Source organism: Hemicordylus capensis, chromosome 2, assembly GCF_027244095.1.
Source record: "Hemicordylus capensis ecotype Gifberg chromosome 2, rHemCap1.1.pri, whole genome shotgun sequence".
NCBI classification, from domain to species: domain Eukaryota; kingdom Metazoa; phylum Chordata; class Lepidosauria; order Squamata; family Cordylidae; genus Hemicordylus; species Hemicordylus capensis.
Window position 1 is genome coordinate 190,928,240 of NC_069658.1, and position 13,117 is coordinate 190,941,356.

At 42.9% G+C, this 13,117-nt stretch overlaps 1 protein-coding gene across 1 annotated transcript in view; it reads right to left on the bottom strand.

Moving 5' to 3' along the window:
• Positions 1-13,117, bottom strand: part of ATP13A1 (ATPase 13A1) — a 65,949-nt gene that overhangs the window by 48,893 nt on the left and 3,939 nt on the right. Inside the window, exons 2-4 of the mRNA XM_053291070.1 lie at positions 11,533-11,622; positions 6,303-6,493; positions 2,841-2,913 (exon numbers count right to left, since the gene is read on the bottom strand). Coding sequence (XP_053147045.1) covers positions 2,841-2,913; positions 6,303-6,493; positions 11,533-11,622 — 354 coding nt within the window. The remainder of the gene's footprint in view (positions 1-2,840; positions 2,914-6,302; positions 6,494-11,532; positions 11,623-13,117) is intronic.

Below are 13,117 nucleotides of genomic sequence, written 5' to 3' on the forward strand. Positions count from 1 at the left end.
CTGTAGTATAAAGTAGTATTGCCCAAGCACCCAGGCTTATTAGTCTGCCTCTCCTAATCTGTACTGTGTATATCAGAGAACCCAGCTGGGCAGGTCATTCCATTGTTGGCTAGAATGACCTACCAGCTGGCTTCTTTGAGCTAGTTTATATATTCAGCAGAATCAAGTGTTACAGCATTTCCTGGATTGAAGGTGGTGTGGGAATATTGTGAAAACCTCCTCCACATACAAAACTGTCCTATCAGTAAGGAGGGTTCAACCGAGCCATTCCCCGATTTCCGACTTTTCTATGTACAGGGAGAGGTTCTGTGAAAACAATCTAAAACATGCTACCCCCTCCTTCCAGGCCTGAAGGTGCAGAGTCTAGGAAAAGGTTTATTATTTGATTCTACTGAATGTAAAAACGGACCCCAAATTTCCTCATCTGTGTGTCCACTTTGCTGAACTCATCATTTTGTCATTAGGTCCTTCAATACACTGGAATGGGGGATGAGGTTTATTATTCATATAAACAGCTAATATTTTGTATACACTGTAAAACTTCAAGAAAAAATGTTAACAAAAGAAATAAAACCACAGGAGATGAAAGCAAAACATGAACCAGCAACTGGGAATACCTTCAGCTTTTAAACTTAAAGACCAGTTTACATAGGGGAGGAGAAAAAGCTTAACTTGTTTCTGACTTAGAAGCTGAACAGTAAGCAAACAACGAGTTCCAAGACAATGAGGGGTTTATCTTTGGGTATCTACAATGGCATGGCCATCCTCTAAAGCAGGGTTTCTCAACGTGTGGGTCTCCAGATGTGATTGGACTTCAGCTCCCATAATCCCCAGCCCCAGTGGCCTTTGGTAGGAATTATGGGAGTTGAAGTCCAATTACATCTGGGGACCCACACGTTGAGAATCCCTGCTCTAAAGTATATAGAGGCGAGCGGTGCCAAAATCCCATGTAAGCTTGTGGTATCCAGAGCGAGAATCTAGATTTGATGACTTTTTCATTTGTAGGCCTGCTATTGTATGTGCCTGCTTCTAATTTTCTTGATGACTGTCCCCTCAGAATTTTATTTAAGAGCCTTACATTTCTTTTTGAATCTCAGATGCTGTAGTTTCTACTTTCACTCACCAAAAGGGCACCCAAAGAGAGAACAGGGAACTGCATTCACTACCATTTTCTTGAATAAAGAGGGAGGTGGTAATAGGAGCTGGTTCACATACTCTACTTTATTTCTCTACAGGCTATTAGCAGCAGCTGGATGTGTGAGCAGACTGCACAGAACAGCATTGCATTTGAAGTGCCAGATTTGTGGTGGCCCAGGCACCCATGCAAGTTGGTGCCATCGTTGTAATCAGCAAAATGTATAGGTGATTTATTTGGCAAATAACCAACTACTTAAGAACCACAACTAAGAATTTCAATAATTGAACAATCAAAATGTGCATGGAACTACAAGCACAAGATACCCTAGGGATCATCTGGGCAGCAAACAGCCTTTATTCCATTTTTAAAAGACTCTTGTTTTAGCTGCTCTCTTCATTCAGAAGTGGAAACAATGTGCGGCTGCTGTGATAATGCAATGGGAACAAATGTGAGGCAACCCTAAATGCAGAGTATTTTCTCAGTATCCAAATGGTCTCAGTTCTCTCTCTGACATGGCCACAGGGCTATTTTTTGTACTCATTTATGTAATTATAAAATCCCTTGCAATCTGTATCTGATTATCTGGGCCAGATTAATTCCCGTGATTCTTAGTTTATTTCTCATCTCTCACCTCCTATATGCCTCCTACAGACTTCCTTAGTAAGCACTGCCTTTCCCCACTTCATTACATTCTCCCTTATCTCCAAGGCTATTAGGAGCAAGTACATAGAACAGACCTATCCTACCCCTGCGAACTGGGCAAAGAAGCACCTTCTAAAGCGTGGTGACTCTTATATTTTAGTAACTGCCCCTATTTAACCCAGCACAGCAGCTTTCCTAGTGGCTATTCACTGGCATCTCTCATGTCTTTTTAAAAAGAATGACCCAGAGAACCATTCTTTTCATTTCCTTTGCCACATCAAGCTGCTTTGATAACTTTTTTTGTCAAAAAGCCGCATATTAAGATTAAAAAAAAAAAAGAGCAATGAAGCCATCTAAACTGAGATGAGCCCCTGGTGGCGCAGTGGTAAAACTGCCGCCCTGTAACCAGAAGGTTACAAGTTCGATCCTGACCAGGGGCTCAAGGTTGACTCAGCCTTCCATCCTTCCAAGGTCGGTAAAATGAGTACCCAGAATGTTGGGGGCAATATGCTAAATCATTGTAAACCACTTAGAGAGCTCCGGCTATAGAGCGGCATATAAATGTAAGTGCTATTGCTATTGCTAAACTGGCAGAGCATATTGTGAACCCAAAAGAACAAAGTTCATTATCTTTTTAAGAAGATCACCATAAAGAGCTGTAAATAAATGAATGGCATAACTGTGCATTTAAATATCTGCAATTCTTATTGGTCATGCACCATTCATCTATGTATAGATACTTTACAGTGAGTGTTTATTCTTTGACAGTATGAACGGCAGTAAGGCAACCCTTCTGTCCTACATGGCTGGCACTTTCCTGTCCCAACCTAAAGGTAAACTGTGGACTAGTTGATTTCCAAGATTCTCTGCCCAGGCTGCTTGCAAAACATCAAGCCCATGCTAGTCTGCCAACGGTACAAGGCAGGAGCATGCCATTCAGATCGTGGTGAAAGGGGAGAGAGTTTGTTGATTGTTGATTCTGCTGTGAACTTCTGGGTTTAAGTAACAGAGGGACTTGTGGGGAAAGGGAAGATTTTGCATATTTGCATTCGGTGCTTACCTGAAAGACGAAGAAAGGAGCTGTTGCTCTCTCTTTGAAGAGTTCAAGGAATTCTGGAACCACCATCTCTGCCCTGCGAAAGAAGAAGAATCCTTGTTCATTTTGGCACTCATGTTCTACAATGCCATCCTGCCCTGACTGCAACCCTAGGATCCTAGAGAGTTCATTTTCCCTGAGGGCATCTCACCAGCTTCCTCCTTGCTCAGTTTTAATTTGGAGGAGTTGGCCTGAATCTTAAACACTCTTGGAGCTTGTGTGTGCTGAGAAGAAGCAAGGTAAAAATCCCAGACCTACTAACAAAAAGACTGTAAGCCTGAGGCACTAGCTAATGGGGATTGCTCCCAACTATTAGATTTCAGGATCAGTCTCATAGTTGTATCTATTACTTAGTCAAAAGGTAGAGGAACAAGAATCATGGCTGTAGCTATAAGTTGCCTGGAGAAAACTAGGGGACATCTTCCCATTGGCTGACATGATTATGACATCACTAGTCCCTTCAGCTACTGATATTACAACTTGTTGAGCTGGGCTTTCACTGTCTCCCTGACTTATCTGAGAGCAATGCTATCACTTTGAAGGCCTTGAAATCTTGTTAATCTTTTAAAGGTGGAACAGTTGCAGTCTTTAGGTTGGTGGAAGAAGAGGACTCTAACCCTCCATCTGCTGCTGCTGGGCTGGACTCTCATAATCTTGTTTGCCTTTCTTGACAAGCTCTGATGTCACCTTGCAGGCCATAAAACAGGCCTGCTCAACTCTGCCTCCCCCCAGCTGTTTTTGGACAACAACTCCCATAATCCCCAGCCACAGTGGTAAATAGCCAGGGATTACAGGTGAAACTCGGAAAATTAGAATATTGTGCAAAAGTCCATTAATTTCAGTAATGCAAATTAAAAGGTGAAACTGATATATAAGACAGACGCATTACATGCAAAGCAAGATAAGTCAAGCCTTAATTAGTTATAATTGTGATGATCATGGCGTACAGCTCATGAAAACCCCAAATCCACAATCCCAGAAAATTAGAATATTACATGGAACCAAGAAGACAAGGATTGTAGAATAGAACAATATCGGACCTCTGAAAAGTATAAGCATGCATATGTATTCAGTACTTGGTTTGGGCCCCTTTTGCAGCAATTACTGCCTCAATGCGGCGTGGCATGGATGCTATCAGCCTGTGGCACTGATGAGGTGTTATGGAAGACCAGGATGCTTCATTAGCGGCCTTCAGCAATTCTGCATTGTTTGGTCTCATGTCTCTCATCCTTCTCTTGGCAATGCCCCTTAGATTCTCTATGGGGTCAGGTCAGGCGAGTTTGCTGGCCAATCAAGCACAGTACACTGTATACTTTTCGGAGGTCTGATATTGTTCTATTCTACAATCCTTGTCTTCTTGGTTCCATGTAATATTCTAATTTTCTGGGATTGTGGATTTGGGGTTCTCATGAGCTGTACGCCATGATCATCACAATTATAACAAATTAAGGCTTGACTTATCTCGCTTTGCATGTAATGCGTCTGTCTCATATATCAGTTTCACCTTTTAATTTGCATTACTGAAATTAATGGACTTTTGCACGATATTCTAATTTTCCGAGTTTCACATGTATGTGAGTTGTAGGTCAACATCTGCAGGAGGGCCAACGTTGAGCAGCCCTGCCATAAAATCTTGCCTTTACACAGCAGGCTTTTAAGGATGATAAAGATGTAGTCTTTAAGGTGAGGGCATGGAAGAAGATTCTCTCTCCACTCTGCACCCCCATAAAACTATGGACCCAAGTAAAGTAGGGGAGGAAAGCAAGGCTAGTAGGGAGCACAAGGCAGGAAAGGACACCCAGAAGAGAGGAATTGCTGTACCTAAGTGAAAAGAGAGGGCATGGAAGATGTGGTGTGTGTTTGGGGGCTTCTTATCCTCCTTTGTTCCAGATGGAATCCGAGCAGAAAGGTTGTCTCTGGGCTGTGGGGGGAAAATGATTGGTGGACTGAAGCTCTTTCCACATGCTTGCACAGTTCTGGAGATAAGAGTCCAAAAGCAGGATCCAACAAACTTGAAACAATGCTTGTATTTAGGAAGTGAGTGTGTGTTTGTTTCCTTTCTCTCTCTCCCTTAAAAAGAGGTGCCATCTGCCTAGAATTCCTGCTCTGTAATCTTACGTATGTGGGGGCACCTAGTAGGAGGAGGTCTAGACACATTCCTAAAGTTTTCCAGCGACCATGATCATGGGCAGTGGCCAGGCAGCATGGGCAAGGGTTGCAGTGTCCAGTTAATATTTACACAACTGCTCAAAGAACACTTTCCAGAACGAGTCTGAAGATTTATTCCTTCATTCTAGTCATGGCTACTTAGAAACAAATACCACTGGTGCATATGACTGCATTTCTAGTAGCCAACTAAACAGAATAAAATTGATTGTGTGCAGAGGTTTTTCAAATTAAAGGGATTAATTTGATGGATTATCAAATTAACTGTCTCTCCCCCCCCCCCAATTTACATGCTAAATTTGGTACATTTGATTTTTAACCTGTTCCTACTACCCCTCACCCCCTACAGATGGCATTGCACACCCTAAGCACAGCACACTATTGCCAAAGATATTTTTGTTATTGAATCCTAGAAAGACACTTAAATCAGTGTGATATTATTAACCTGCTCAGTTTACAATTCTGCTGACTAAAGTCTGTAAATTAACTAGCCCAGAATTAAAGCAGGTAAACTGCCAAGAGTTTGGGTGCTCCCATTCCTGGAGATGCATCTTATTAATGCTATTAGTGTGTATTATTAATGCTATTAAGTATTTCAGCTGGGGGCATGGGCACTGGAAGCCTTCATTTGAGTTGGCATTGCAACCCTGGACAGCCTCTGAATGTTTTCACTGTAGGTTAGTGAGTGGAGCATCTTGCCATGTTTTGTGGGCCTGCTCTCCCTCAGAAGATGCGGAATTACAGTGTTTTCGGCGGGATTCTGGGGAGGCTATTGTGTGGGTGTGCTTGTGAAGCTTGAATTCCTGCTCCCTGCCTCTAGAAGAAGAGAATGGTTCCTAGGATGGGGAGGTGAGTTCTGTGTACTCCACGAAGAGGAGGAGTAGTGTGGAGAGAAAGGCAGGCCAAATCAGGAGGGAGGGACTTAAGGGTTCTGTTTGTTTGCTTTGTAGAGGGGAACGGAGAAGAACAGAAGCCAGGAAAATAAGGGACAGCTGAATCAAAGTGTCTTCAAGGAAGAAGTTGGAGCTGGAGCTCTTCTAGAGCCCTGTTTTCGGGAGCTAGACAGGGCCAGAAATGGGAGGACTCTGCTCCCAGTGCACCATGTGAGTATTCCTAGTTTGCATTCAGCTCTGTCTATTGGGAGCAAGAGGACAGCACAATCAGTCTTAAAGGGATACCCTCCTACACTGTGGGAGAAGCATATTATTAATGCTATTAATGTTACACACAAGTATCCTGGTCCACCTTTATTCCACTTACTTGTTGGTACCATATTTCTTTTCTGCCGCTTTGATCTCTTTGTCTTCCTGGTAGCCTCGAGCATTCTGATAAAATTGCAGTGGGTGCTCTACAGGAAATGCCACGGGAAGGAATTTTTTCTTCTCATTTAACTCATAGAAATATTTGATTTTCTGAAATTCAAAGGAAAGGACTTCCTGTCCATCCTCCCCCTAAAAGAAATTCAGAGATTTGCAGAGCTTTCAATGTTTCCATGTGCAAGAGAACACTTTAGAGACTTCACAGAGTCAACATGCTGGAAGGGACCATTTTGGAAGGGAGATCTTGAAGACAAGGCTCAGACTAGGGGAAGATGCAAACGTTTGATTCTCTCAAAGATGACAGCAAGCAAGCAAATATATAAATAAACCAACAAGAAAACAAGAGGGAAAGGACAAGCAAAGTTTGCTACGGCTAGACCTTTCTAGGGTTTGGTTTCTGGCTGGCTAGAGGTTTTTGTGTTTGGCAGGGCAGTTTGGGTGGGGGATTAGCTTCAGGTGAATCACACAGCTTGTGGGAGGGGCCACATTCCTCTCATTTTGGAAGGCAGCACTTGAAGGCAAGACTGAGACCAGAGTAGTTTTGAGAACAGGAGTTTGCAAACAGATACTGAAGCAGTTTGGCATGAAGTTTAGCAAAAAAGTGTGCAGAAAGCACAAGCAGTCCCCGTTATCAAAGCAAAAAAGTGTGCAGAAAGCACAAGCAGTCCCCGTTATCACAAATGAGACACTCAGCTCAAGGAGAAGGGGACTATTATCCTACTTTTGAAATTTTCTCGGAAGACATTGCTTAAAACCTTTACTTAGCTGACAACTGCCGCTAAGATCTAGCTTTTAACGAAACAAGCTCTATATATTCTAAACAGCCAATAAAGCCAGTTATGAAGATAGAATGCTAGCAGGGGAGGGAGTGTTTCCCAGTCTATTGCACAGAGTGTTGCAAGTATAACTATCTGCCTTGGGGGCAGAAGTCCTGGGTATGCACTTGTTGCAAAGAGCTCCTGGGTCTCAGGGAACAAATTCATTCCCTCGATGCCAAGGTGGCTGACCTGGAGAAGCTCAGGGAGGTATGTGGGTGAGACCCTCAGGAACATGACAGAGGCATCCCACTCCAAGGCTGACAGCTCCTCTGCTGTCATGGAGAATGGAGGTGTCAGGAAAGGAATACATCAGTCTGAGTAGGAGATGAGTGCTCACTTAGAAAGGCCTCCCTTCCTTGGGTGATGCACCCATATCCTCTGACATAGAGGATACTCCTCCGGGGGTTGGGGGTCTCCTAGTAGTGGGTGATTTGATCATTAGGGTAATAAGAGAAATGGGTTTCTGACCCGTGTGTAGAAGGTTACGGACCTCATGCGGCATCTAGATAGGCTTTTAGGCAATGCTGGGGATGAGTCAGCTATTGTGGTGCACATCGGCACCAACAAATTGGTGTTGGGAAATGTAGTCAGGAGGTCCTGGAAGCTACATTTTGGCTGCTAAGTAGCATACTGAAGTCCAGTACCCCAAAGGTATCATTATCTGAAGTGCTACCTGTTCCACGTGCACCATTAGCAAAACAGGCAGAGCTAAGGTATCTCAATGCATTGATGAAAAGGTGGTGCTGGGAGTTGGGGTTTAGATTTGTTAGGCACTGGGATACATTTTGGGGCAAGCAAAGCCTGTACAAAAGGGACAGACTTGACCTGAACCAAGATGGAACCAGACTGCTGGTACTTACAACCAAAAAGGTCGTAGAGCAGCTTTTAAAATGACACATGGGGGCGGGTGGTTGCCAACAGGAACTGGGTGATATCTGGTTTGGCAAGCAAAATCTCCTAAGGTGCCAGGGTGCAAACATTCCAGATAAACCAGAAGGGGACAGAGCAGAACAGATGAAAACACATGACAGCGGGTTAAAAAGGTCAAGTGATAGTAAAGGAGAGAGCACACGCCAATGCCAGGTAATAGACTCGGTATACAGGTGTTTATATACCAATGCCAGAAATCTCTGAGCCAAGACGGGCGAACTGGAGTGCTTGGTTGCTAATGAAAACATAGATATAATGGACATAACTGAAACCTGGTGGAAGGGTGAGAACCAGTGGGACGCTGTTATTCCTGGATACAAACTCTACAGAAAGGTCAGGGAGGGGTGGACTGGGGGTGGAGTAGCATTGTATGTTAACGAAGGGATAGAATCCAACAAGTTAGAAAACCTAGGAGAACCAGAGTCCTCCAGAGTCATTATGGGTGACAATATGAGGACTCATATATGAGGAAATGTGTTACTAGGATGTGGTATTGCCCCCCCTCCCCCAGATCAAAATACTGAGAGTGAACTGGAGTTGGAGAATCAAATCAGAGAGCTGTCAAAAAGAGAGAGAGAGCGCTGTAATAATAGGTTCCTTCAAATATCCTCACATAGACTTGGCAAATTCACATGCAGCTTTTGACAGAGAGTCCAAATTTCTAGACGTGCCGTAGAACAGCTGGTCGCGGAACTAACCAGAGAGAAGGTGAACTTGGATTTAATCCTGAGTGGTGCACAGGACCTGGTGTGAGATGTCAGAGTTGTAGAACCATTGGGAAAGAGACATCACAGGGTGATCCAATTCAGCTTATATCAAGGAAGTCCAACACAAATGCATTGGATTGCAGAAGAGGAAACTTCTCAAAAATGAGGGGATTGGTAAAAAGGAAGCTGAGAGGGAAAGTCAGGAGGGTCAAATCACTCCAGAAAGCATGGGACTTAATAATAGAAAGCATGGGACCATAATAATAGAAGCTCAGTTGGTATGTATACCAAGAAGGAGGAAAGGTACCACCAAGTTCAGGAGGACATCAGCATGGCTAATAAGCAGAGTCAAGGAAGCTTTAAATGGGAAGAAGACTTCCTTCAGAACATGAAACTTTGGTAAAAGAAATGCAAGGAGACAATAAGGGATGCAAAAAGAGTGTTTGAGGAGTATGTAGCTAGAAGTGTCAAGGGGAATAACAAAAACTTCTTTAAACATACCAGAGACAGAAAACCTGCCAAAGAGGCAGTTAGATGATGCGGGTGTGAAAGGGGATGTTAAGGAGGATAAGGAGATTGCAGAGAAGCTGAATGAGTTCTTTGCATCTGTTTTCAAAGTGGAGGATAGTGACTATATCCCCGCTCTGGACCTGGAGGCTCAAGACCGGGCCAATTTGAAGTGAGGGAGGAGATGTTTTAAACTGTCTTGAAAAATGAAAAAATTAACAAGTCGCCAGGGCCAGATGGCATCCACTCAAGAGTTATGTAACTTGTCCCTACCATTAGGGACAATGGTAGCATGGTATAGTGGTTAGAGTGCTGGACTAGAACCGGGGAGACCTGAATTCAAATCCCCATTCAGCCATGATACTTGCTGGGTGACTCTAGGCCAGTCACTTCTCTCTCAGCCTAACCTACTTCACAGGGTTGTTGTGAGCAGAAACTTAACTTTGTACACCACTCTGGGCTCCTTGGAGGAAGAGCGGAATATAAATAAATAAATAAATAAATAAATAAATAAATAAATAAATAAATAAATAAATATTAGGCTCTGTACCAGAGATCTGGAAAGTAGCTAATGTAACCCCAATTTTTAAAAAGGGGGTCCAGGGGGTATCCAGGAAACTAAAAGCCAGTTAGTATAACTTCTGTGCCAGGTAAATTGATGGAAAACATGTTTAAGGACAAAATTGTTAAGACATATAGAAGAATGGGCCTTGCTGAAGGAGAACCAGCACAGCTCCTGCAAGGGCAAGTCTTGCCTCACTAACTTTTTGGAGTTCTTTGAGAGTGTCAACAGGCATGTGGATAAAGGTGATCTGGTTGACATAGTATACTTGGACTTCCAAAAAGCTTTTGACAAAGTTCCCCATCAAAGACTCTTGAGTAAATTTAGCAGTCATGGGATAAGGGGACAGATTCATATGCGGATCAGTAACTGGTTGAAGAACAGGAAACAGAGAGTAGGAATAAATGGACAGTTTTCACAATGGAGGGAATTAAGAAGTGGGGTCCCCCAGGGATCAGTACAGGGACCAGTGCTCTTTAACTTGTTCATAAATGATCTAGAAGTTGGGATAAGCAGTGAAGTGGCCAAATTTGCAGATGACACTAAACTATTCAGGGTAGTGAAATCCACAACAGATTGTGAGGAGTTCCAAAAGGATCTCTCCAAACTGGGTGAAAGGGTGGTGGACAGCTCATTGAAAGTGTGAAAAAGGCAGCCGTGAAAATGGCATATTCCATGCTAGGGATCATTAGGAAGGAGATTGAAAATAAAAATGCTAATATTATAATGCCTTCATACAGATCTTTGGTGTGGCCACATTTGGAGTACTGCGTGCAGTTCTGGTCACCGTATCTTAAGAAGGACATTGTAGAATTGGAAAAGGTGCAGAAGAGGGCAACCATGATGATCAGGGGCCTGGAGCACCTTCCTTATGAGACAAGGCTATAGCATGTGGGGCTTGTTAGTCTGGGAAAGAGACAACTACAAGGAGACATGATAGAAGTGTATAAGATTATACATGGAGTAGAGAGATAAAAATGTTTCTTCTCTCACAACACTAGAACCAGGGGTCATTCCATGAAACTGAAGGCCAGGAAATTTAGGACCGACAGGAGGAAGTAATTTTTCATACAATGCATAATTAATCCATGGAATTCTCTGCCATGGGATGATGGTGATGTTCTTATGACCCAGAGACTTGTCCAATGTCCTGCCATGAGTAAGCTCCATCTACCAGCCTCCTCACTGCCACTCAGAAAAGCAAACCCAGGCAGCAATAAACCACCACAGTAAGGTGTACATCCCAGAAATCAAGCTTTGATTTTACCAAGGCATACATGTCAGCACCAAACCTGACATAAAGTCACAATTTACCAGGTGTAGAAATAACAACCTGGAGGAGATGGAAGATACAATTCAATTTAACCCAGCCTCTCTAAAAGGTATTGTCGGCATGAATGGGAACTTCCTCTGACTAAGGAGTCTGCATTTCTGTGCCTTTACACTATCCACCTCAAGGCCCCTCACTGTCAAATCAACATTTTAAGTCACAATCAAAAACACACAATCCCATTGAACTCAATGGAACATACTTCTGAGTAAGCAAGCTTAGAACTGCCCCGTAAGCTGACAATATTTAAACGGAACCCTGGCAATTTCCATATGGGAGACCTGTTCCGTGTTTAAAACCATAGCCAGATTTCTTACCTGGTCTCGATGGAGTGGCACCAATTCTGCAGAACCATTATTTGGGGTTGGCACAACTTTAGCCAATGTAGCTTTTCTTGGACTGCGTACCTGAAAGACACAATGCACACACAATTGAAAAACCACCATTAAATTTTGGACCAAGCCACACAAAATTTAGCAGAGACATTGAACAAGATGATAAGCAAAGGAACAGTATTATACAACTCCAGCTCTTCAGGAACTGGAGAAAGATGGACTATATGCTTTGTGTCAACAGTACCAATCTCAGCTAAAAAAAACCCCACCTTACAGCATCAACATTCATAAGCTGCTCAATACTTAATGTCTAGTTGTTTCTATGCCTTATTGGAAAGGTAATAGACTAGCATGCTTAATGTCGTAGGATAAGAAGAAGTTGCCTTATATTGAGTCAAACCATCAGTCCATCAAGCTCAGTGCTGTTTACACTGACGGGCAGCAGCAGTCCAGTGTTTCAGACTGGAGGCATCTTACTCAATCTTACTTAGAGATGACAGGGATTGGGGATGAGACCTTCTGTATGCAAAGCATGTACTCTACCACTGAACTCCTCAATGCTGCTAAATTAACTAGGAAATCTATCAGTCCCATGAAGGAGCTGTAGGAAAAGGACATCCGATTGCTACCCTCAGGTCATGATGCCTATTTCTTCACTTTCCTAGAACTACAAGAAATTTAGGAATGAGGGAAGGCTTCGTATAAGCAGCTGCAAAATCTATGAGGTCCGCAGCAGGTCCTCAGTGACATGATCTAAAGCTCTTTGTCATGTCAGTGACAGGTAGAAATTGACAGCTCTTTAACGATACCTTACAGATCAACCAAGGGAGTTCTTGGGGTGAATGCAAACATTGCTGCAGACTTGCATTCATTCTTTGACCTAGGCTGCAGAAGAGCCCAAAACAGACTTTAAGAACATGGAGGTAAGAACTCCTTGAGTGACTTTTTAAAACCTCAAAATTTGAAAACTGGACAGATACACAACTCTTCATCTACTTTCCCACAGGGCTGGCCCTACCACAAGGCAGAATGATGTGGCTGTCTCAGAAGCTGATCTGGGGCATCATTCAAGGGTAGTAGCAAATGACTACTTAATTTCATTGTAAGAATTAACAACTAAACTTTGAAAGCAATCTTGTAGTTTTTAAAATAGAACAGTTTGCAGTTATAAAACTAATTTTGGGTGTGTAGAAATGATGAAAATGAAATGCAGTGTAAGACGACAACTTTGGTATTCCATTTGGACAGTGGATTTCTATGCACCAGCACTTTCAGGAAGGCCCAGAAGGCCCGAAGTATGATGGAGGATTTCTTTTTGCTTCAAAAAACTTAATAAGGAAAAAACTTAATAAGTTACCTAATCCAAATTTCCACACTGTAGTGGAATTAATTAGGTGCACACTATCACTGATGAACTGTATCCAAACATCCACTAGTATTGGTTCAATGAGCACCTGTGATTATTTCTTTCCTTGTCTAATTCTACCTAGAGGTTTTAACATTTGCCCAGAGGCCACACACCAAGATTCTAGCCCCCATGGCTTTGAACATAAATTGTGGCTAGATA